The sequence below is a fragment of the Camarhynchus parvulus genome, chromosome 1A (genome assembly GCF_901933205.1).
Source record: "Camarhynchus parvulus chromosome 1A, STF_HiC, whole genome shotgun sequence".
Taxonomy (NCBI): domain Eukaryota; kingdom Metazoa; phylum Chordata; class Aves; order Passeriformes; family Thraupidae; genus Camarhynchus; species Camarhynchus parvulus.
In genome coordinates, this window is record NC_044586.1 from 48659147 (window position 1) to 48686733 (window position 27587).

The following is a 27587-nucleotide window of genomic DNA, read 5'->3' on the forward strand; positions in this document are numbered from 1 at the left end:
TAGGGCTAAACACAGACATGTGACATGCTGAAACAACCCTGGTGCATTTAGGATATAGCTAAGGTTTGAGGATACCTGAATTGCTCTTGACGAAAACTTAAAATGATTAGTGATGCAAATTGGCATAAACTGGTCCTTTAATTAAATCAGAACTCCAGTTAATGAACATACAGTTAGTTTGGCAAATTATTTATTACATTAAACTAAGGTCTTTCAGTGTTTTTCTCACTAAGACTGCTACTCTGAGTGTATCATGCCAAATTTGTAACACCACCTCCTTTACAATGCTCCTCAGTTAAATTCAATGCTCCTTAAACCAAAGCATTCATGAAAATTAGGATTCCAATTAAAAAAAAAAAAGAAGAAAAATAACAATTAAAAATGTACTATCTAGCGCTTACAGGTCCATGTGCTTAATGCAAATCTGACCATATTTAGAAATAGGATGAAAAGTGTTTTCCTAATACAGAAGTGATAAGGAAACATGGAATCTGTCACCTGTATAATCTGGTGTCTTACAAAATCCTTGCAGAAACTCAGCCAAATTTTCTACCAGAAAGAAAGATAACAAAAGCTGATGGCATCCCCAAAAGAGGCTCAAGTTTATACCAGAGAGCAGAAGATGGATCACGTCCCAGACTGGAAGGGTTCTCCCACTTAGCCTGTCAATAAATCTCCTCCTAACCTGACTGTGAGAATAAACAGCAAAACTGTTCCTCATGAAAGAAAATGTTTTAAGTTTTCAGAATACAGTTATGGCATTCCAAAAAAATTCCCAAGTTTGTATTCTTCCATTTTGCAGAAGAAGAGACTTATTGAACTTGTCACTGAGAATATTTCTATTTTCCTTTGTATTATAACCACATAATTTTGTAATTATTTTTGTTTTCTCACTATGAAAGCCTGTCCAATAAGAAAAATTATTTTGTTTTTCTTTTTTTGGCTAAGCGAAGGTCAAAATTATTTCAATAATATATGCCATGACAGGTAAGTGCTTGAAAGTATCCGCTTGAAAGTAATTTCAATGACTGAATTTTGATTTCTCCAAAAAGAAGACTGTAGGAGAATGGAACAAAACTAAAACCTTTTCCTGTGTCAAGACACAACTTAAACGACTGCTTCCATTATTGATTCATTTGAAGAAGTAATAGATTTTACTTAAAGATTGATATTTAGCCATTTTTCCATTTAAAAAAAATGATCATTCAAGTTAATGAATATGTAAGCTAATCTTGAAAATCTTAGCATTTTTTTCCTTACCTCTGCATTGCTTTTCATCATCTCTTTATACTTGAGTACTTAAAAATGTGATTTCCCTACTTACTTACTTTAAAACTTCAGTCTTCTTCCAAAATACTTATAAATTCTACTGAGTTCGCTGTTTGTATCTAATGATGTTTTGTAAAGTATGGAAAGAAGCTGAAGAGGTGAAAAGCAAAGAAGGTTGCTTTACTTGCAGAGAAGAGCCAAGGTAATAATGACTGGTAGGTCGTTCACATCTGTCCCAGTAAGAAGTAAAGCTGTTGATATTATTATTTTTGCAGTATGCAAAATGAAGTGATAATCAGAAAAACAGTAACCTTGATATCTCATTCCATGCAAGATCATTTTACCTGTTTTTATTCTGAATGCAAAAAACTACATTAAAAAAACACTTTACAGGCAATGCACTAGAGTGATTATGAATGTGTACTCAATCATAACTTATTTATCTACTGAATATGAAGTGAAAATGGCAGTAAGATTGAGAAAATTCTGCAAATGTAAGAATTTGGAATTTCTGAGTTGCGTCCACTTTTTTACACAGGGAAACACTTGATAGGACCCATCACATGAGTGGGAGAAGTGACAACCATTAACATCAAGTGTACCCTTTTCCTTAATTCTGTATTTGAGAATCAGATCCATACCCAAGACATCTGTGGATATCAAGCTATGACAACCATTGGAGTAATTTTCAAACTGTTAAATAAAAAGCTAGAAAAGCATGACACTGCATAGAAATTAATATAAATGCAACTGTGCAGAACGCTACTCAGATTCTTCTCAGTATTGCAATTGATATTTGGTTAAAAGAAACCACTGATCTGAATAGATTTATAATAGAGGCTTTGTAAAAAAGGTTTGGTTTGTTGTTTTTTTTTTAAGAATAATTCACATTTACATGGGCATCACACATAATGCTTCCCACTCTTAAATATAAAGTCACGTTTTTTAAAAATTGCAGCATTAGAGATTATTGAAAAAGAGGGTATACAGAACTCTCATTTAACAAAAAACTTTTCAGCTTGCTGCAACAGTAATTGTACCATACCCTAGCTCTTCACTGATTTCATCGACACTAGAGATGCTTCCCATGTCACTTAAACCTCACATAACCAGTTTGTATTTTAGCAGCAGGGGACCTCAGACTACAGAACCCTCTACAGACACCAGAGACCAGTTTTCAGTAAATCAGGTACATTAGAAGTCCTGGCCAAACAAACCAATGTTTCCCCTAAATGCTACACACACAAATAGGGCATTGAAAACTTGTAAAACCAAGGCAAAGACATTGACTCCTCTTTTGAGGGCTAGTTAATTCAGTTGGAACATTCCCAACTAAGCAAAAGCATGAGTAAGATAGGTTTTCTTTCTCCAAAGATGACTGTGATTTTTAAAGCTTCATCAGAAAAATCAGTACTTATGAGTGACTACAGTTGGGTGCATAAAAAGTTACTTTGAAAAAAAAGAGAGATCATAATCTCTTTTTTTTCTCCAATGGTATTACATTAAAACAACTTTCTAAAATAAACTCACCACCATGAGACATCAAGCTATTAATTCAAAAATATTTTTATTCCTTAATGCTTGAAGTTGCCTTTATTTTTTCCCACTCTGGAAAGGACAATCATCTTTTTGGAGATAGAGTGGGAGCATCCTCAAAATGCAAGTTGCCCAACAATTCTTATTAAGAGGATTTCAGTTGCTTATGTAAGTGTCCGCTTCTGAAAGACAGACTGAAGTTTTTGACTCCAAATTTCTACTTTAAGGATTTCAGCCAAAACACTCCCTTGCTTCTGAAGAGACCATGCTAGACAATAGACAATACACTGCTTTATCCACTATTAGAGAAGTGGTGACCATCTTGTGAAAGAGTTCAAGCAGCACCTTCCTTTGAAGTAAGGATCTGACATTTAGCAGGATCCAAGCTGTGAAAATCAGCTCAATTCTGATCACATTACAAACATTTGAAAAATCACTTTTGCAGTAGTCAAGCCCCAAACAGCCACTACCAGAGGCTAAATCAAACTGCATTCAGACACATCTTCAGGTTGTGCTGCCCTCTGTCTTGAATCTGCACAAAGTCAATGCTCCTCAATTTATCTGCTCATATAAGTAAGACTGTAAACTTATCAGAGTTAAAAATTACTATGCAGAAACATCATGCTATCTTACTTGACAAACTGTTGCTTAATTTATATGCCTGAACAGCACAGAACAGAAATACATCTGTTATAAATACATCTGAATAAATGAATGTTTCTATATTTTAACAGGTTGGAAAAAAAGCATACTTTGTGATTCCTACTCAAATATTTTTTTCTCTTTAAGAATTACTTACAAGGCTGTAATGTAGCAGTGTATTTTGGTCCAAAAAAAAAAAATGTACACTAGAAAAAAATCTGGTTAATGTGCAACTTAAGATAAAAAAGGTACAAATGCTGCCAGGAGGTCCTGTGCTAAAGCCCCCAGCACACACTTACACTACTCTACACACAAAGTCAGATACCCTATGCCCAAAAAATGAGATCAGCTTGTATATAGATGAATACAAAACTGCTGCAAGTTATTGTTCTTTGCCTTCAATGCTCAAACCAATAGTTCCTCCACATGACTATTTTATTATTGTTGTGTTAGCTTCCCTGCAGCTTTCTAATTCACAGTAACATCAACAGGAAACTACATATATGCCCATATGTCCATAGCATTATAAACTTCTCTACATGTAATGACTAAAATGATGCTACACATATCTAAATAATTGCTCTTCTTTCTGCAACATGAAATCCAAAGTATTTTTTCATTCTGTGTGACAGCAATGCTTGTTTTTCCTTTACAGCTACCTTTTGTCACAATAACCAAGTCTGAGCCTGCTGAGCTGAAAGGTTGTTTGCAGATGCCCCTGTGAGATAACCTGCAGGGTCCATCCCTGACTACTGCCAGACAGCCAAGGTAAAACTTTCAACATAAACCAAATGGAATAAAGGACTTGGATCTAAATTGTTGAGACATTACAGTAATGAAAAAATGGTTTTCTGGAAGCAACTAATGGCATCCAGGATCAAGGCTGGAAGAGGACAGGGAAGTCCTAGCACTCAACTTTGGGTGTCAATCAAGAAAGCAGCAGGCAGGTAATGGGTGTAGTAGATGCAAATACTGGCACTTTTCAAATCACTGTCCTTGCTACTCTTATCTCTGACTTTAAAAAAAGGATTTTTGCTCCAGACACACCTGGTGCCTCTCAGGCCTGCAGGATTTGTTCCCGTGCTTATCTTTACACAGGCAGAGTTGCTTAAAAGGAGCAGACTGGGAAAAGAATAAAAGTGTCTGCACTGCTAAGGAGTCACTGTGTACACTGAACACAAACAGCCTGCAGAGATTCCCAAAGTTTCCCAAGTTTGTGAACCAAGATTAGTAACTAAATATGGGAAAGTGGAAGAATCAACAAATTTCAATTCAGGCCAAAACAGAAGAGCCATACCCAGTTCATGACTGAAATCACTTTTGGACATGAATTCAACAGGACTTAACTTCTGAAGGATAAGACTATGATGGAAGTAAATTGCTTCCACATCATACAGGAGGTAAAAACCAGATTTAAAGGGCAGGATGTGTGGTGCTTTCTTAAGCTACTGCTGGACCTTTTGATAAACCTCCTGTCTCCTGTTTCACAGCAAGGAAGACACAGCTGTGAAAGTAAAGAAAATGTCATCACTCCTTTATTTCAGTGGTGGCTGTGCCATTTGGCTTTAGTTTTGATTTCTCTTTCTTGTCCATAGATTACACAGAGGATTAATTAAGATTCATAAAAGAGATCAATAAAATGATATTTTAAAACTCTCATATTCTCTGCATGCTGTAAAATCCCAATCATGAATCATGCAAATGCCTATGCTGATAGATGACCCAGACTGTGCTAGTGAAATCCTTTGGATTTCTCACAGAACTCTGCACACCACAAATTTTAAAAACTCATTTCCTGTATCTTGCTCTTCCCAGCTCAGTCCTTTTCCCAGTCAACTTATACAAATCCCTCAAAAATCACTAGTTTTGGCAAATATATGGAGAATTTGGTTTAGAATATGTACAACAAAAAAACTAGTGAAACATAAGGGAAAGGATGTCAAGAGAGAGAAAATCTCAATAGTTAAAATACAGAGGAAGAAAAGGCATCTACTTTTGAAATTATTTCTCCTGTTGAATGCAGCAGACATTTTCAAAAAAATTTATGACAAAACTCAGCTACCACTGAAATAATTTTTGCTTTCAATATGTCTGCAGTAAGTAGACTTATAAAAGCTGCACAGGTCCAAAAGCCAGATTAGGTGTTCAAAAAACTTCTCCCAATGCACCATCAGGCCTCTTAGGCTTTTTGTATTGATTTTGCTCTAGCAGAGCACAAGATTACCTCTCAGACAACTGGCCAAGATGATCACTCAGTTTTCTGGCAACACAGTGCCCACAAAAAGCTCAAACATCTGCTAAAATTAGTTTTATTTAGAAGTCTTACTGACTGCTAATTTTTTTAACAGTTTTTTTGGGGGGATGGTAAGCAGCAGTTTTATAATCATATAAATATTGAAATTAGCATATCACTCTCTGTAGTGTGGCAATATTGTTAAAAACAAGTAATAATGCAGGTAAAGAGCAAGGCAAATCAACAGTCAAATACTGTACACTAGCTTCAGCTGAATAAAAAAAAATAAAATCCAATCAAATCAATGTTTTCAAAAACTGTCTGAGCATCTTCAATGTGTACATATGTTCAATGTGTATAGGACCTCACGAAAAATTCTTTTTACAAACTTTGTACTACCTAAAAAGCTCTAAAAAATCATGTACCATGTCAGATAGTGAGATACTTTGTTCTCTGAAATATTTTCATAAAGTCCTGAACCTGTTTATTTGATTCCAATATCGATTTGTAAGATACCACTTATACTAATTGCTTGTACTCATTATTAAACTTACTAAATACTGATTTAAAAAACATGGTTATCATAAAAATATTAAAACCAACCCAGAATCCAGAGTCATTATTATATTATTAATCAAATTAATTTTAAAAATAATTCAAACTTGCAAAAAACAACCCTTAAAACGATAAAATTTTATTTTTTTTTTTTAATCAACTAGTGGATGGACCCTTAGGAAATTCCCAAAATAATCAAAGCTGAGAATTTAATATGGCCTGTCCTTACATTCAAGTTTGGAAAATAAAGTATATGTAGTTTTGAGTTTTAAGCACTGGTTAAAATGTCTCTCATTATTCATTTTATTTAGGGACTTCCAATACCAAAATCCCAAGTAGAACCTACAATAAGACTTGAAAATGAACAGGACAGGAAGTACATACAATATTCAAGCTAATCACAATGTACACAATGGGAAGAGCTAACATAAATCCATTCCACTCAGCACATGTAGAGAGGTCAAACTTTCACTGTACATTGCCAATTCTGTAAATGGTAAGGCATTTGAAGAAATAAATACACACCATGTATTAATGAGGAAATCTCTATCAAGAAAAAGTTTAATACAGTGATGTGCAGCTTTACAATGCAACTTCAGTCAATGACTGCTTCCCTATCAATCCTCTTTCCTACTTGACTGCTATTAACCTTTCAGAGAAACTGTAAGTAGTGGAAAACCTTTTATTAACAGTGAACTTGATTAACCTCGCCAGACAACCCTGGCCTTTATTGTATGTCCCAAATGTCATGTGACAAGCATCTTCTACTTAACATTACCATTACTGAAGAAGACTAAAAAATAAATTAACAGTTCAAAATTTAATTCTAGACCAAATTAAAATGTAGTCTTCAATATTTTATTGCATATTTTGATCTACAGAGTTGAAGTGATATTCTGTGAACAGGACACTCGGAAAAGTAATGCAATTGTCCTTGCACAGTTAAGAATGAGGTTTTTTGTTGGTCTATTTGGATTTGGACAGAACTCCAGCACAATTTTTGTTAATGAGAGTTGAAAAGAAACTAGAGCCCCAATTTTCACAAATTTATAGGCATGGTCCTTTCCACAACAGAGTCATTTAATTGCTCTGCATTGATTGCCCAAAAAACCATATATTGTATAGGAATGTTGGTATTCTGATAATCTAAATTCCAAGAGCTGAGATCGGTTTCTCGTCTTGAAAAAATCATGGCAAGAGGGATGTAAACAAATGAAGATAATTCAATAATACACACGTATCACTATTTTGCCTAGATATTGGGATAACACCATTTGAAGAAAGTCTGCCAAGACCTCATATTTACAAAGAAAATTACTACCTCCGTACTGAGTCTGCTACTAGTTTTAACTCTGACTTGATGCAAAGATAAAAGCTGATGCTTTATTTGGTTCACAGAAGCTGTTCATTATGCAATGTGAGCATCCAGTGATAAAGATACTCTGACCTAGATACAGATATTTAAAATATTTATTTATTCACAGCGGTCTGTTTAGGCAACAAGGAGAGAAAAATGAGACAGCATGTACTCAGACATCTAATGGTCTTTAGCTAGTGTGTCTGTAAGTATTACAGACTCTTTCTTTACTTAGCCTTGGAATCATTATAATACTTGGACATTACTACCAGCAGATACTGAAAGGGGGAAAAAAGCCCAAATAAAAAAACAAATTTGAAAAAGAAAATGACAACATTAAACTCTCCCAGAATTTGGTCCATATAGACCAGAATTGTGGGTGTGAAAGGGACAGCAGAAGAGATTATTTGGGTAAAATGCTGAGGCCTGGCTGCTCTCCAAAGCAAACATCTCTAATGATAGTTGTGGAGCCTCAGGAAATGTGTGGCATGCTATAAGTTACACCCAGACAAAATCCTATTTATGTCAAATTATGGACCTGCTCTCCAGCAACTTGTCCATACCTTTGCGAACCTCTGCCCTCATCACTCCCCAAGACGAAAGGTTTGGGAAGTTCTCCAAAAGTTGTATACGGAAGCACTGCTTCCATTTTCAATCTCCTACAAATTTCCTTGAGTGTCCCAGTTTCTGGTGGTGTGGCATTTATTGAGTGAAGGTACACACTCACCTTACCCACTATCTTCATAACTTTGTAAACTTTGTAAACCATACCTTCCCCCGTGAAACTTCTCAGCTGCAGACTGAAGAGTTTTAGCCCTTTCAGTCTCCCTGCAAAATGCTGCTGTTCCACGATTTTCAGTGCCACCCTCTAGTCCTCACTGATCTCTCCTATATCCTTCAGAGAGGGAGAAAAAAGCTGCACACAATACTGAATGTAAAGGCATAAGAAGGTTATATACAGCAGGAAAATGATGCCACTGTTGTATAAAGAACTAATAATTTCACCACAGGGAAACCAAAGTGTCTTTCTGAGTTGTAATTGCCCATGCTCAGTTCAGCATCTTCTGGACATGCACTGGCTTATTTCTCCTCTGGGGCAGCACCTTAGCTTAGCTACATTAGAGCTACATGAAATCACATCTTGTCACACTTCTGCCCATGCAGTTTTGTGAGATCCTCCTGGAGTTTCCTGCAGCTCAAGCAACATTAGAGTAGACAAAACATTTTCATCTCATCTGTAAAGTCAGAGATTTCTCTTACACTGCCTTTTCCAGGCCACAATATATTGAATAAACATGCAACAATTCTCCTCAACAGAGTGAACCAGATAGAAAAAACACTTAAAACTCCTTAGGAACCAATCAAAAGGAAAACATAAGAAACCTTTATCCAAAACCTCCTTTGAAAACATCAAGACTGTACCATAAGAAGACTGCTACTTAGACATTTACCACAGAGCCTGTCATTCAGAAAAAAGTGTCATGGGGTGATGAGGAGTCAGACCACTCGGTGTCTAGAGCAGCAGTGTTTTTATATAACAAACATAAATATTAAACTGCACAATTAGATGTGATTAGAATCACATTAGGATTCAAATTACTGAATCAGTAAGGGATTACAGAGGAGAAAAAATATGTCAGCACAGGTCAGAAGGGCCACTGAAAACAATTGAATTTTCTGCCTCCCTCTTTCTCTTGGCATTTGCAATGCAACAGAGCAGTTGATAAAACCCAGGTTTGCCCTTCTTACTGGTTGAAACTACAATGTTTGGCCACCACTGCTAGACAGGATGAAAACACAAAGAAAGCACATTATGCTGTGACAGAAGGAAGAATAATAATGACAAGCTCTTACTATTTACAGATTTAGTCACAGTAAATACTAAGAATACATCCTTCAGATAAATCCAAGACATCGATGCAAAGCATAATTTTTTTATTAATAGAAATGAAAATATAAGTGTCTAATGTGCCATACCGTATAAACATTTTAATCTAACTATGTTTTGGTTTTCACATCTGCTTATTGGAGTTCAGGAATACCTTTAAGACAGACTTTTCACACTCATCACAGTGCTGTCTTCCATACTGTAAAGGTCAAACTTTTCAGTTGTTGCGAACTGTGAAAATGCCTTCCACTCCAACTTTGCTACAAAAATTACAAATATCCATACACAAAATAGCTTAACTTTTACTTATTTTTTTTTCACTCAAGTCTTAGTCTTCTTATTTGTATGAGTGTTCTTCCTACACCTAAGCAGGGCAAAAAGGTTCAGAGCTATTTAGAGAGTCTACTGAACCATATAAATAAAGTACCTTTTAAGTCAGAACTGTAGGGTCCCTAGGTAATCAATGGAGAGATGCAAAAGCCCCCAGAATTATTTAAAGTGCTTAAGCAGTTATCTGTACGCCTACCATGGATATTGTGGAAGTCCCAGCTGCACTGGTAATCTCTGGTGAGTAAGAGGATCAAAGAAATGGGTGTTTTTATTCTCTCTCTCACCTTCCCCCAGACCCTGCTGAAATAGATACTGGCTGTCACCTTAAATACAACTGAGTTCCAGGTTCTGCCTAGGGAATACCCTCCTACACCCACCCTCCTCAGGAAGTGATGGGCCTTAAATGAGTTATGACTCATGTCCTGATCCTCCTTAGGAAAAGTCTTCCACCCTCCTCCTCTCCCACCACCTGCACAGAGATTACCATATGCAAGACAACTGAAAGATTAGCATGCAAACCTTGTTGGTATATGCATATTTATGTCCTAAAGTGGCTCACAGTGTTTTCTATTTTCCTGAAGTCATCCTTGCTTCATAAGGAAATCCCCTCTCCTTCTGCTTACCCTACTCACTCTCCAAAAATATCATGCAAAATGTTTTCTTGCCTTACTAATCACTGGTAAGAATTTCTTTGGGGTGTTGAAACCAAAGGGAATATACGCAATTAAGGCAATAAATGTTAATGAGAATTGCATTAAGTAAGGAAAAACACCTTGAATGTCATGTCAATATTTTTTCCAAATAATTAAATATTGTTGACTTTATTAGACAGACTTCAGGCTGACAACTTTTTGTAAATATGATGTGGAGAAGCTAGATGATAGCAGAAATGGAATCCAATTTCCCCACTTTCTGTTCCATTCTATAGCATAAGCTGGAGAATGTTTTGTTTTTCCACCTATTTCTCGGGGTCAGTGCTGGTGTGATGTATAGATACCTATCCACAAAAAAAATCCCAAACAGTTGAGTAAGGACTGAAGAATAGATTTAATCCAGAGGTCAATGTATAAGAAGGCAAACTTCAAATTTGTGTTGCCCATGAGAATTTGACTTTGCTATCTGTGAAAGTTCTTATCAGTGGAGTGAGGCCCAAAAGACAACAGTTTAGGGCTCATCAATCTAAAAATCTAGTTTAAAATCCTCTGTGTTAGGTTAGCAATCCTGTCCACAATCATGTCTTGGCTTTCTTGCCACGCTGGATGGCATCTGGGCCATCGTTGCTGTCATTCTTACAGTCACCTTTGACATCAGGGTCATGTCACCACTGCTCACACAGATTAAGGGGCAGTTGCTGGAAGGCTAAAAGGGCCTCAGGAATCTTTGTACCCTCACAGATGCAGGCTAGAAGCAAGTATAAAGGTTTGGCCAGCAGATGGGAACCTTTGTCCAGGACACGGTGAACTCAATCAGTAACACTTTGCTTCGTCTTTCTTCTGATCCCACCCCCATGACATGAAGAGTCCAACATGTCCTCTTTCCACTGCAGAACTCACTCATCCACTTCTGCAGCCAGGGTCCTGAACCAGTTTTCCAGAACAACTGCAGAGAGACAAGGAGAGTTTCTTCTGCTGCTAGAAGATATAAACTTCCAGCTTCTATTCTCCTGGAAACATGGAGATTGCTAACATCAAACATATGTAAAAACACCAGTTTTCACAGAAAGTCTGCTATCCATCTTTAAGGCAAAGCAGTTACTCCAGTAGGGTAAACATGGAATATCACTCAGAAAAGTTCCCAAAGGAGCCACAGGTGTTTCAGGCAAGATTCTACTGTCTCCAGCCCCCTGAGAAAAGACACATTACAGGGAGAAGATGTGCCAGATTGACTGGAACATGAGTTTACAAAGTTTACAGCGCTCCTAAGAATAAAATAAAGCTTCTCCAGAAATTGTGTTTGCCTTGGAGGCTCTCTCAGGCATAGTTCAGTACTATCTTCCCTCATTTACAGGAAGTTTAGTGTTCCCACATTAAAAAAACCCTTGGCACTGCATGACCTGTTAGGAAGACAGGTTATTCCGAGATGATACCAGGAGTGACTCTTCCCTTACATCATTTGCAAGGGATGTTTCTCCTGCCATAGCCCCAGAGTGCTTACCATACAACATCTCCTTCTAACATCAGCTAGAAGGTGACATTTCTACTAAATACATAGCCTCAATATTATTACAGAATTTTCCTGTTTGTAGCTAAAATGTCTGGAAGTCAATTTATTTATTCATTATCTCAAGAAACAGATTCCTATAAGGAAAAAGTACAGATGAATCCTATTTTTACTCTTCTCTTACTTTTTCTCAGTAGGTTGTAAACTTTTAGTCTGAGGGTTACCTTTTTTTTCAGTATCTACTCATGTTACTGACCAAGGTTATTCTAGTTGGCCTGAGAATTTTTATATAATGAATACAGCACTAAAATGAGGATAATTCACCTACGTATAGAAGACCTAGAGAGAAAAACAGGCGTATCCTTGTAAACATTTCAGAAGTTGGAAATGATGAACATCTAATCACAAATCAGACAGTTTTGGCACAGACACCAGACTGAATCCGAACAACTATCCTTGAGGCTTGTAATACAAAGTATGGGAATAAATGAAAGGACAAGCAGCACCTCCCTGCATGATGGTGAGAATCAATCTGCTTCAAGGTGAGAAGGTATCTGGGATGGACAGCCTGAAAGCTCAGAGATTGAGAGATTAGATCCTAGAGATCAGGACAGCCTCAGCAGAGGAGACAGCTGAAAAGGTGTCCTGAGAGCTCTCTCATTTTTAGGACAGGCACAGCAATACCCTCCTAGAGGACAAAAAAATAAACATAAATTATCGCTCATTCCAAGAGAGCTGTAGATTTCTCAGCCATTTTACATAAAAAATTACTCCGGCACAGGGCAGTCCATCCTGCATTATGGAGGTGCTATTACATTTATATTTAAAATATCACAGAATCACAGAATAGGAGGGGTTGGAGGGGACCTCTGGAAAACATCTAGTCCAGCCGCCCTGCCAAGGCAGGGTCAAACCTAATGTGTCCAGATGGGACCTCCCTGAACAGCCTCTTCTAGTTCTTCCTGATAATGAGTTTACAGCCAAAATATGTATCTGTCATAGAGAAATATATATACAATATAGAGAGGAAGAGAGAGATAGAAGGAGACAGCTCGTCTCCACATTCCTGCATCTTTACCTCTGGAGCTACTGGGGTGCAGGAACCCCTAAGGATCTTGTCCTGGAAGCTATTTATAAAGAAACTTCCTCTGAAAAAGGAAGAGCTAAGAAGGTTCTCTCTCAAAATCTCAAAAAATGGAGGAAAAAAGCAGCTGAGCTTCAGAACAAAAAATTCACTACCAGTGAGCCAGAGAGATATAGAAACAGGGTCATTCTTCTCCTGTGGCTTTTCCACAGGAGTAGTCTCACAGTGGCTGCTGAAGACACCTCAGGATGAAAAATGCTGCAGAGAAACAAGCGATTGTCTAAGCAAAACTTCTTTACTTCAAATTGATAAAGACAAAATATAAAACACTACCATGCCCTAAGAACAGTAACAAACTCATGCTAAGGGTCATTAACTTACTCAGCTTGCTCACAGGATTCATTCAAATGCACATATAAGCTAGCAGTCAGACACATTAATAAACTTAATCATCAGTCCAGAAATGTGGCTGTAAAAATGATTTGTTTTGTATTCACCTACCCAAAGACATAGAATCTCTCCTTAAAAAAGATTAAAAAATAAATTAATAATAGAACAGCCTTTGGCAGAAAAGATTTATTTTTATTCCTTATTTCTAAAGTAGACAAATTTTATTCTCATCTGGTAATATAAAACATGATGAGTCAAATGCACAGGTGATTTTAATATAAGTGCAAGTTAAATGCTGGATATATTTGGCTTTGAGTGTTCAGGCAAGCTTAACTCCCTTGGATCTACAACTCAAGCGACTGTCAAAACACCATTAATTACTTCATTAAAGCTCCAAAAGAGTATTTAGGGGAAGAAACACAGGCAAGGTAAAATTAAAAGCTTAGAGAATCTCCTTTTATAATGCTCAGAACAACTTCCTTATTCCTTTGTGCTAACACAGCCATTCTACTGCTGTTCCTTCACTCACTGAATGCCAAAGACAGTCTCAGAAAACAAAGCAGCTTGAAAGAAAGATCTGCAGCCAAAATCCCAGTGTCCATGATTTCCATCCTCAGAGGAGGCATAAGACAGAGCAGGGTACATGGGTGATTGATTCTCAGCTTCTCTCTGCTGATTCCCTGTCAGGCCTCTCATGACAACAGAGGTGATGCACAGAACAGACCTAAGAGGATGCCAACTCAGAAAACAAGTAAATCCACCAGTCTATGAGTGTTGATACTGTCTCAGTCTACTAGAGACCCTAAATGTCCAATTACCTCATGCAAATGCAAAACAGAAGCCACATATGCATAAAGAGCTCTAAGATAGAAAAATCAACATGTAAATTTCATCTTAAATTTAAAAGTGCAAAACTATCCTTCAGAGTTTTTTCCTATTGCTTATACTAGAAAAATAAAGCTTTGAATAGTTTCATTGTTTTCAGGAGATCCACTTGTTTTTCTTTTAAATGTGTATGTCAAAGCCAATTTTCCCTGTGCCGTAGCTGCATAAGGATACTGCAATACCTCAAGTACTGAAAAATGTATTAATGCTGCCAACATACCATTTCTCCCTGGTATTTTCTCAGTACTGCTTTAGCTACAAACAAAAATAATTCAAAGTATTTAATGATGTAGCTTGCATGGCTTCTAAACATTGTTCAGAGTCAGATACTTAAGCATGGTAAAAAGGTAACTTGCTTTTCTGAGGATGCTTTAATATTCTTTCCATCACTCTTCTATCATTAGAGTAAATGAAAACAAATCAACAACCTTTGGGCCAGAGACTTTTTTCCCAAAGTGAACTGTGCCATTATAGAAAAAAAACATTTGTTTACAGGAGGTAAAACACTCTCTCTCCAGATTATTTAATACCATCACTGCATGCTAACAGAACTGAAGCACCTGGGGTTACAAGACTTCCCTTTTCTTCAGAACTCATGCTATTAAGTTGAAAATCCAAACTGTCCTGACAAACACTATTCATTTTAGCTCTGAATTTCTCACAAGAGGATTACAGAAGTAATCTTGGGAGGAAGAGTTGAGGTTGCACCACTATTTCCCAAAGTATTGAAATTTTTTGTCTTGAGCGAGACCTTTCCAAATCTTTTGAATGGAGGTAAAATACCAATGAAGAACATCATTAAGAAAATATAATTACTGAAATAATTTCATATTAAAATCCTATGTGCATGTAATCAAGAATGACATCTCATCCAAAATCCTGTAGGAAAATACAATTTATTTCTTCATTGAAATATTTGGCTTGAATTATTCTGCTCAAGAACAGACAGTGGCAGATCTTTCTTTCCCATGAAGAGGGTAAAATCAATCAGAAAGCAAACTTTTATTTTTTGGGAGGACACCATGAAGGAAGATATATCCTAAGATATATTTACAGGTACTAGAAAGTAAAAGCATGTGTGAATAAGCCTGAAATGTGGTTATTTAAATTTTCTGCTATAAAAGGCATGAAACCCTTTTCAGGTTGACAGACACATAGGACAATTTTAAAGGACTGACTTGTTCTGTAAGGAAGGACATCACTATTATCCCATGACAATGTGCAGAAACTTTCTAGACTCACATTTAGCATATAAAAATCCAGTCAACACTTGAATACTAACTATAACTCTACACCAGCCTCCCACAGTCCCCCAAAACCACTGTTTTTCTTCTCCCCAGACATCTCTCACACCACTGCAGTCCTTTCTACCCAGTGAGAGGCCTGACAGCTTCTACCCTCACTCCTGCCCTGTCTGCATCCACTCTGCAGTGTCTGCAAAAATGTCTTTATTATCTAGAGAGCAAAAAACTCTGCCCCATGCTGGGGCTGTGCATTGGCTACCCAGCAGTAAACTCTTAGCAGGTAAGGCCAGAAAGTAGCAGATCTCCTGTATAAAGCAGGCGATGAGAACAAGACTGTGGTGTGGGATTTTTTTTTCAGAGGGCAATAGGAATATCTTGGGCAAGGTGAAAGGACATTTTGAGCTCTATGGGATGTTTAAGACATCAGTGGATGTCTTAGCTAACACTTGATGTTACCTTGAAAATACAGCAATGGACCTCGCTAATATTTTTCACAGGTTACTTTGTTGTGCAAGGTATAATTGGGCATGAAGTAAGGAATGACAGTCATTGGTGACCATCAAAATACAGTGGTTTAACAGAAGCCCTGGTCTGCTGTATCATCTCCCAGATGTCAGTGTCTTCTCTTGTGACTAAAAAACCTGCAGATATATATGTTTATGTGTTCTAGAATATACAGCCCAAACCAATTTGTTTTCCCTGTGCCAGGTCTCAACTTAAAGAATTAATGAATCTGTTTAAATTTTGGTCTAAAACCTAAACTGAATCCTAGTACTTGTTTAATTACTCCAAGAATAAGAAAACCAACACTACACTGAAAATTTCTGTACAAAGATATCATTCTTCTTTGTGCTTCATAAACTCATACTTGTCTTCATAACTTATATAGGGTATGAAAGTTTCTACAGAAAATATCCAGAAGTATGAGAAATTCTGTGATCTGTGAAATAATTCTACTATTTCTCATCATTTTACCAAGGAAAGGATCAGAACTAAACACACACAAAAGTCACAAAGGCCTTGTTGCAAATTAAACTGCCCTCAATCTGACTTATTTCCAAAACTACATAACTAACTGGACTTCAGAAAAGTGCAGGGCTAAAGACTGCAATTGTACTGAGCACCATAAGCAGATTTCAGTCAGAATAAATTCCTGATAGAAACTACTCTTAAAATTAAAAATAAAGAATATTTATTATGGAAGATACAATATAATCCATTGTTCTCAATATTAGACACTTTTACAAAAAGTAGTATCTTGCAAAAGCTAAAGATAATAAAGAATCAGACATAATACAAGGATTTAAAGCAGATAATTATATCTTGTAGCAAAGCACCATCTAAAGCTATTTCCAAAAGAACTAGTTTGTGGTTGATTACCAAAACTGTCAAGATTAAACACTTAGCAAATAATTCTTCTTAAAAACTGTTACATTATACTGAAAGTTATTTATTGCTTGTTAGAAAATAGAATGCGATTTGCATTCTTTTATTATGAAAAGTATTGTTCTCTCCTCTGGGCACCCAAGAAGAGAATTTAGATCACCCAAAAAAGGCAACCCTATAAAGGCATTTTCAAAATAAAATAAACTCCTGTGTGGAATTACAATTTACCTGACAAAGAAATTCTGGTTCTGATGAAGTGGTGTAATAATAGTGTATGATCACAAATCAGTTTGAGTTGACTTTCGGTTTGACTTACTGCAAAATTATCTTCTACATCAGTGAATAAGTAAAATTTTAAAAAAAGGAAAAAAGTATCATGTCTGATCTCTGTAAATCAAAGAAATTGAAACAGTTTGGCCAAGCATCTCAAATGCAAGTCAAGGAGCTCAATAAGTCCCAGCTAACTAGAAATCATTTCTTTCTCATATAACACAGCTTGAGGCAACACAATGTAAATAAAAATCAGGTGAAAGTCTTATCATTTACAAAATTGAACCTTTTAATCACAAAGAGATGTGGGTGGTTAACAGCAATTGCTGGTCATTCACTAAATTGTGAGGTCAAAAACAAGATCACGGACATCTTCAACATCCTCATGTGAACATCTTGTTAATGTTCACTCCCTAAACACAAGCTCAGACATTTAGTGTATGCTAGAAGAGTGTGAAAAAAAAGTTCTTATTTGAAGAAAATGCATAAAATTCTCATAGCTAGGTGAACTCTGACAGTGTCAGAGAGTTGATCTATCAGTACTCACTTTATTTCTTATTAGGTTTTTCTGCTGGTTAAATGAACACTGGTTCTCACTGCTATCACACGAGGGATGGAGAACCACAGCCAGTGTGGATGGGCAAGAACCCACACCCAGCAGAACAGTCTGCTGGGCTGAGATAACAAAGATACCAATGGGCTAGGAGTTGAAGGGAATTTATTTATAAATTATTTAGGAATTTATTAATCCATTTAGAACAGGCTGGGGAGCCGAAGCCATAGAAATCCAATAAAAAGTTCTAAATGCTGAGGAAGTCACAAGGAGGAGGCTGGCAGAGAATACCTCCTATGGTTATACAGAGCACCCTTGTCTGCTTAGCAGCCCTGTAGGAGCAGGATAATTTACTCTTATCATCAACACTGTAAGACGTTTTTCTGTTTCCTATTTCCAAATGGCTGGAAGGCATAAAAAATGGGGGAAAGAAAAAAGTTTTCTGCACAAATTATAACTGTACAGATTTGCTTTTAAGAGCAGCTGTTTCTCAGAGCTGGAAAATATACAGAATTTCATATATCTGATTCTCTGCTAGAAGCACAGGCTAGAAGCCAAACTAATCAAACCTCTATCAAAAATACAATTTTAACATCTATTTGGGTTTGGACTTATCTCACTGCTCCCAGACACTACTGATTATCATTATCTGCATGTCTCTAGTATTCTAAACAGCAGCAGCAAAGGGAAATGAAAGTGAGCATTTCCATACAAAGACAGATAGAGGCTTCTAGGGCAGAATGAAAACTGCTGGTGCTGACTGAAAACAGAGCCTAACTTCATCTCAACTTCTATAAATACACTGTCAATAGAAAGGAATAAGATACAGCCTAAACTAAAATATTATTAAAACTATAATGAGAAATAAGGGATTTCACCAAAGAAGAAAAGGTATTACATTATCAGAGACTGGTTGCTGTCTACGCTGCACTTCTTAGCAAGGTTAGGAATGATTGTTGTCTTTTTCTTTGCAACAGATTTCTCCTTATAACTTTGGTCTATTATGTGCTTGACTGGACCACAGGAACAGGATATGAAAAATGTTGTCGGTAGCAACTCTGTTGGAGTACATAATGGAAGTTTTTGCTTTAGTAAAGTAACCTCATCCTTGCCTCAGAAAACTAAAATCTGCAGAAAGCTAGAACCCCAAACAAGGGCATAGTCTTGAAGCCTTTCTCTCTCCATTCTTTTCCAGCTTTAGGTACATAGCTGCTCATATATCTGCTCCTGAAGAAGTAGATTTTCATTACTTCCCATCCTCCAATACTTACACGAATCCAGGGTAAACACTGTGTACCTCAGAGACCTGCACGGGAGATTTTACAGACTTCAGACCTTAAAAGCAGGAAGAGCAAGAAAAGTGCCTTCTCTTAATCCCATTGGGTCATCTTTGCACGCGTCAGAGGGGTCAATCTTTCCCCCTTCTTACCCACAACAAGGTTATTTTCTCTTTAATTTGCAAGTAAAAAATTAAAAAAAAGACAACCATTCCATGTGCACAATTCTACCATGTTAGAAGACAGAAATTAGCCACTGGGATGTTTCAGTGAGACTCTATGGGTTATGGACCAAGAATTATACAGAAAATTATTAATATCTGACAAACAGTTTTGGTCCATCACATTTTATACAGATATGAACCAAAACAAAGAGGCCTTCAAGTATACAGATACAGTAACCTAGTGGATGTATCATCAAAATCACTACTAGACTAAGGGAACAACTTTCTTATTGAATTGTTCCATGTTCTGCAGGTCACACTTTTTTCTGTTCCTCTAGCCTAATGCAGACTAACAGCAGATTTTGACCACCCACAGCAATGTAAGAAGCAAGACTTAGCAATCCCCAGACAGCAGAGGAGAGAGGAATCCATTCTGAGTTTTTGCTGTAAGTAACAAGTTATCTACTTGGCAAAAAATAGTGGTTTTGTCATGTTTTCAGATGATGGAAAAGGTTGCCCATAAGGTTTGCACAATCTGTCTCCACTCTTAGAAGTTTTAAGACCTGCCTGGGTGAAGCCCTCAGTAACCTAGTCTGTCCTCACAGCTGACCCTGCTCTGAGCAGGAAGCTGGACTGAATGACCTCTGCAGGACTTATCCAAACTGCCTCCCATGCCTCTATGTTCTATTGTATATAAAACCCTCCCAAAATAAAGCAGAATTATTCCCCTAGATTTCAATGCTTCTACATCTTATTACCAACCCACATATCCCACAGATTTAGTGATTTACCTGAAAATTTAGAGGCAAAAGGAAAAAAGACGAGACCAATAGGAAAAAAAAGAAGGAATACTTCCTATTTCTTTTAATTCAAAACACAGCTCATAATTTGATGCAGCAGAATTGTCACATACTGCAGATGTTTCAATCATATAATAGATAGATGATTTCATGCCACACTAACACATAGAATTTGTTCCTATATTAAGATGGTCTGTAACTACAAACTAGCCTTCAGCATAATATATGAAAAACACTTTCGCTGTAATCTGGTTGACTATTTCATAGACAGTGTAAGAAGCTGTCTGATCTCAGTTTACATGCTTCATCTATGCTGTTTGGTTGTGAGAGTAGCAAAAATACCTTTTTTTCTTCAGGTTTTTCCTCCTTAAGTAAATGTTAATTTACACTTCTATCACTGTGAACACTGGTTAATAAAATATTTTACATACCAAATATATTACTGATTAGCAAGAGATTATACACATAAATCTAAATACAACTGTTAAATGGACTGTCTTGGTCTCAGTAATTTACAGGAAAAATCATTTATCCAACAAAACAACAATGCAGAAATGTGAAAAGTAGCTTTGTAGAGGATGCATGAGTGGAAGCACATTTAGTTCTAACACGCAAACCTAGACATTGGATGTCCAACAGGAGCCTGGATCACCTGTCATCTATTTATGGCAGCAAATTTCTTTTAAAGATTAACCTACACAGGCTTAGAAATGTATGTGCATGCATATGTAATTTACCAGAGGGTATGCAGATGTACAGACCATGGCACATTCCTCAGAATCACTCAAATCATGTGAGCTGTGACACTGTAAAAGGAGACCCCTGTAGCATAAGTACCACATTCTCGGCACAGCCTTTATCCCAGTGCTCAGCAGCAATCAGATCATGCAAAGATTCCTTGCTGAGCAGTCTCATCTCCTTGGACTGCAGAAATGTACCTAAAATTGAACAATTCTACACACAGAGAGCAAGCACTGGACCATTTGGCAGAGGGGAGATATTCTGGACGCAACAAAACCAAATGACACCAATACTTACCTGGCAGGCATTATAAATCAACTGGTGTTCCAATTTTTTGATCCCTAGAATCTGCTGAAACATTTCATAAAGCTGTTCCTTGCTCAGAATCAGCTCTGATACAGCACTTAAGGCCATTCTATTCGGCTGTTTGCAAAAGTCCTCTTCTCCCCTGTATATGGCATCGTATTTGGCTAGCCAAGAGCTTAACACTGTCTCTTTGCTTAATCCATCGATTTCCGGCAAACTTCGGACTCTCTTCTCTATGTTTTTCTTAAAAACATCTCTAAAGTCACTTGCAGAACATCCTCCACTGTGGACCATTCTTGCAACTCGGTCACTCTTGAGAAATACCTTTTAAAGTAAAAGAAGAGAAGAAGAAAAAAAGAAACAAAACCAGTTAGGCATGGACACAAATACAAAACAATCCCTGTGTAAGGGAATACAAGATAGTATTTTGCTCCTACACAAGATGGCTTTATATGAGAGAGTTATACAGTTTGTTCTGTTTGTTATTTTTTTACAAGTATTTATGCATAAATTTAGAATAGCTAGACTAGACGAACTTTGAATTAATAGCAGCTAATTTAAAATTTGCCCATAATGAGACAGAAATCCAGGAGGAAAAAAGGAAAAAAGACCCCCACCAACAAAAAAAAAACACCCCAAAAACTAAAAAAACACCACAATCAATATTAATAATTGAGAAGATAGACTCAAAGACATAGAGTTCTTTCTTCTACTGTAGATACAATACTGGAGATACAGTACGGGATTCTCCATGTAAAATCACCAATGATCAACATAAAAACGCCCTTCCCAACTACTCATACTCTAAGATATGACAAGTCAAATTAAAACAACAAACCAATTAAATCAGCTCCACATTCTGTAAAAACTTTTCAGCGTTCAAGAACAGTTGTTTTCATCTCTTTTAGAAGGGCCTTGGCAAGGTCAACCTTTCCAGATACTGTATGTAGCCTGCACATAGCTCACTTATAGTACCAAGTCTCATGATACTGTTTCTCTACAAGATACAACCAACAAAAAGCTGACAATGCAGCACAATCACCTGTGTAAACAATGGATGTGCGCCTTGGACAGGGATTAAACTACATCATGCCATTGAAAGGATAACTCAGGGAAAACCACTGGATTCTGCAGAAGAGGGAGATGAATCAAGACTCTCCACTCTGCATGGTTCAGCAGCTTGGGTGCCACACCAACATCCCAAGCACAGCTGAAATGCAAGGAACAGATGAGAAACCACAAAGCTGAAACAGAACCATCACCTTCTTTCTGACTGTCTGCTCTCTTCAGTCAGATGTATGAGCTGGGAATTAAGCATGCATTTTCAGATAGTCATTACAGTCACCAAGGGATATGAAACCATGTATGATTTTGTGAATAGAAATGACAGCACAGCAGAGCTCTGACTCCAGGTCATGTTAGAAGATGGTGTACTTAACAACCAACCTAAACCAACCTACTGTGCTTCACTTTCAAAATACAGAAAAATGGAGTAGGAGAGGAGCTGAAAAGCTGAGCAGATGAGTACACAGATGTAAGCAGATAAAAAAAAATTAATTCTAAAATTTTAGTGCTTGTCAATGCACATTCTCTTGTAGCATATTTTAAAATGTGGTTACTTATAAAATGTATTTTTCAACAGATATCCTAATCAATATTGCACAGGAATGCTGCAGATTAAACCTGAAAGTATTTGCCCAAGGAGATTATTTTAAAAACCTCATCACCAATATATGCTAATCACATGTTATGCTCTATCTGTACTACAATACATTTTCTTTTATGTAAACATGAGCATCTAAGGTTAAATTCTTACCCATAATGGGACCTGACGTAGTTACTGTCAATTAATGCTTACATTAATTTCCTCAAAAGACTACACAAATATTGAATCTCATTTCAAAACAACTAATAGTCAGAAATTCCATTCAGCAATAAAATGTATTCACACAAACAGGTACAAGGATATTAAGTCTTGTCTTAACAGTCTGCAATTACAAATGATTCATTCCTCTAACAGGTTCACTGGTAAAAAAAGATTACTTCAAACTTATTTCAGCTACTTTGTACTGTTCATGAAAAATATTTAATCTTCCATCACATTAGCCTGCATACTGACATGAGAAAGTAGATGCAGAAGACAGTGAGAAATTAGGAATACTTATAAACACTTCCCACCCAAAATCTCATATTCATGCAAGATTACACAAACTGATGTATTGCTATTATAACTGGACCAGTCTTGTAAAAACAAACCAAAACAACCTAAACGAAACCAAACAAAAAAAAAAGCCCAAAAAACCACTCCACCAAAAACCACCAAAAAACCCCCAAAATCCCCACAAAAACAAAAAAATACTCCCAAAACCAAAAAACCCCAACTCCAAACCTACAAAATACACACCGTAACAACATCAGCATATCATTCACCTTGCATTACCTTCTTTCTGTGTTATTATTCAAAATTATTAATCCTGAATGAAAGGGCTTTAAAGCTGCAAGCACTTTCCTTGATTTATAAGCGATACTAATTCAAAATTTATTTGTGATTCTGAAGTTGATTTTCCAAGAGAATTTTTTCCAGTAAAAACTCATTCAATTTTTTTGACCACTTAACCATGGAAAGGAAGCATTATTGCAACACTTGGTGCACACAATAATCACACAATAATGGCATGTTTGTGTTGGTCAAAGCAACAGGTATGTGCAAAAAGAAGGTACAATATGCATGTGCCCTTGACTCTAAAATATTCCCTTCTGATGTGTTTTGGGTCACAAACTGTATTTTTATTAAATTTTCAAAAATTATTCCAAGGTAATTATTTTTCAAGATACAATGGATGTAGAAGGAAATTACTCAAGATATAAACTCAAGATGTGAGTAACAGGGTATGAAAAGCATGGTTTGCTCTGCAAAGGAATCCACTGGACCTAAAGCTCTTAAAGTATTACTCTTATTTGTGGAAATTTACCATTTTTCCTGAGGGGAAAAAAAAAAAGTAACATCTTTAAAATGAAGTACTTGCATTTAAGATAATTAAAAAGCAATAATAACATTTTAGCAAAACTATTTCATAGTCAAGGATTTCTTTGCAGCAGAAAACCATAAGAGAATAGAAATTCTATTAGGATTGTATCAAATGTGTGACAAATTTAAAACACTAAGATGCATTAAAAAGCTATTAAGTGTCTCATTAATCCTGTTCCTGAAAGACATATGGTACACTTCATGTTGAATGTAAAATCCTTTGCTTCAGTTACACTTCTGAGATTCATCTGCTTGGTTTCAGAGCTTTCAAAGATTATACAAGCAGCACAATCATCCCCATGAGGGAAAATATTTTTATTGATATTTATCTTTAAAGCAAAATGCTAATTAAGTACATTCACTAAATCTCTGGTTCGTACTGCCTTCATTCCCGTATTTCAACTGATCATTAGACTTTAGTTCTAATTAAATAATTATTCAAAAACTTACAATGTAAAATGTTATCTCAAGTCTCTCAGCACTAGGGGGGAACTGGAGATGAAAAATATTAAGAGGTTTGAGTGTGAAATATAAAACATCAGAAAAAGTTATTGTGGGCACAAAGAAATTTAATTCTGCATGGAACCAGATTTGGCAGATCAGCCACAATCTTTTGGAAATCCAGACATTATTCAGAAATAATTTGAAAGAGTCAAAGTTTTTAATTAAGCATTTCTTGTTACTATCAATGTTTTTCAGACTTCCTCAAAGACATCCTGGATTGATACTGTTGTCAGTCAACATCTGAATGTCTAGGATCATTACTAGTTTATTGAATCCACAAATCAGCATCAACTGTCCATGCTACCCACTGCTAACAAAGTATCAAACACTAGAAAGGAATGCTCTACTAACAAATCAAATGCATTCTGGAGAAAACAGATCATTCAAATACAGGTTCCAATGGGCCATATATATCCACTTTGGGGAACTTTTTCAATTCCTGTTATTTAGAGTCCTCCTAAATAATTTTGGACTGAGCCGCACCTTCAGTTTCTGATGGATAAAGTTCAACTCATTCAAAGGTGAGATAATGTGTTTTTAAAAAACCCCAATAACAATTGTAATCTACTGAAGAACTGTTTAAATCCACTGTTTTCCAATCATCACACATATGCAATTTCATCTACTGCAAATGCTAGTAAAAAACCTCAATTCAAAATAGTCTTTAGCACTAGATAATTACCTTAAAGTATATTTTTGTTTAAAGATGAAAAAGCATTATTTAGCAGTGTCTACAACTTAAGAAAATATTAGAAATATTATGCAAATAACTGATTTTCACTTCTAGAACATACGCCTTAAATAACTTTTCTGTTTATTAGACATCATACCAAATTTGACTAATTATACAATTAGGCAACACAAATATGCTTATCTTATTCTCTACTGTAAAGCTAAGGAAAAAGAAAATTCAAGCAAAGGCAGTAGGATAGGTGGACCACAAGAATGACTTCTCAACCTCTGACAACTTTTTGCTCATCTGGCCTCTGTACACCTTCTAGCAGTGCAAAAGCACCAACATTCTCCTCCTCTTTAAAAAATGCAGCACTTGGAGCTTCATTTACCATCTTCCACAAGAGCCATTAGAGATTTTTCTTCATTTTTGATGGTCACTTCTGTTCCTGTAGCTTTGAGGAGATCACATTTACCCTTTAGACATGTCCTATTTCTTAACAGTCAGAGCTCAATGCATCATTATTCACGAAAAATACTGTGGCAGCTCAAAATGCACATCTCTGGGACAGCAAACTGCTAGACACACTAAACACCACCTGAATCAGCTTATTACCTTTCTTCCAATACCTCTTTCAAGCTGCATAACAGATTTTTGCACTTCTGCTAAATTCTGGATGCAAACCCTTGGGCTCCATGCATACTCCAGCACAGTTAGGGGTGTGTGACAGATGCACTCAGCCACACGACCAAACCAGCAGCAGTTTGGTACAGGCTCCAGTGGAGGCCATGGCCTGGGCCATAGCTTGGCCAAGAAATCCTCTCGCTCCCATATGTTCTCTGAAAACCCACAAAGGAGCAGAGGGACCCAAGCGAGCACTGGTGACCTTGGAACGCTGATCAGGTGACTCATGCATGAACAGCAGGCGGCTTTTCCAAGACCCATTTATCGAGGAACAAAGAAGGCTGTGGGTACAAGAAATCTCACAAATACCCCTCCCACCGCACGCAATTTCACTAAAAGCCAACATACATATCCTATACATGGAACTGTGTTCCCTGTATATGACAGATGAAGTGAGTTTTCTTTGAGCTCTCCCAGCTAAACAGCGTGGCTGCATAGCTGTGATCTTCCCTTGAGCCTTTCAAGGCTGAGACCCTTTACAATACAGATCTTTGGTAAGCAATTGATATTGTGTGTAACCTTTAGTATGACAACTTTGACTTGTGCCTTGGTAGCTTTACTTATGCCTTTGTACTTTTGAATCACTGTTTAAACAACTCTGCTGCAGAGTAACAAAGTGAATGTTGACATTAAACCTTGTTAAATCACACTTTCACAACATCATATTCAAAATGCTTTTGCTAATATCTTTATAAAACCTTTCACAGGGCTTCTTTAAGAAAACTAAATCATTCATTCGTGACAAGGAAGAATAAAAACAACAGCCATTGCACGCAGGGCCTCTAAATAATAGGTCACCCAGGAGTTCTGATATCTTCCTCCTTCTATTACTATGATTACTTGTATGCCGTTTCGAATTAAGCATAAAACAATCCTTTCTTCTAGACTACCAACCAAAGCTGTAACAGGAATCTCTGCACTGATGCAGACCATAGGAAATGCTTCATTACCTACACATGCATTCGTAAGTGATTGCATCAACTACTCCAACTGATGCTGCACATTATTTTACCTGTGAAAAAACATAAATGTCCTTCTAATTAGGACTATTCAGGTCTCTGTTGGCCTCCAGAAGCTTGCTAAGGAGATGCAAGAACTACAGCGTGGCCACTGGGCCAGCACCAGCAATGCAAACACATTCTTTAATGGCGACCTTCTTCCAAAGACTCCACCGGAGGCTGGCACAACTGTAAAGGTACTGCTGCACAAGGGCCAAGCACTGCCCTGCTACAGCAGCACAATGACTGATGAACCAGAGAGGTAACCACCTGGATCTCCAGTGTGTTTATTCAGGACAATGTACTGCAATTGACCTTTGGGGTATCCTTAAAACATGCTACTGTTAAAACAGAATCTTTTCATATAACTTAGAAAAAGGACTGTCATGTAAGGCCTAAAGACATTTCTCTTTAGAGATTTTTTTCAGAGGTACACTATCACCCAGGCACAGATACACAGCTACGGAGAGAAACATTTTGTTCTTACAGATGTGTCCTTGTTTTAAAGGAATTTTCTTCTCCTTTAAGCTTACCAGAAGCAAAGCTGGAACTATATTAAGGTTAATGAGAATTATGTCATATCAGAAATTGTCAATTAAAAAATAAAATGAACAGAAGTACCTCTTTAAT

The 27587-nt window shown here is 36.7% G+C and overlaps 1 protein-coding gene across 8 annotated transcripts in view; it reads right to left on the minus strand.

Annotated features, from left to right (window-relative positions):
• CADPS2 (calcium dependent secretion activator 2) overlaps window positions 1-27587 on the minus strand; it is a 280917-nt gene that overhangs the window by 166691 nt on the left and 86639 nt on the right. For all 8 annotated transcript variants that reach the window (XM_030960018.1, XM_030960017.1, XM_030960022.1 and 5 more), the window contains exon 3: window positions 21062-21394. In XM_030960018.1, coding sequence (XP_030815878.1) covers window positions 21062-21394 — 333 coding nt within the window. The remainder of the gene's footprint in view (window positions 1-21061; window positions 21395-27587) is intronic.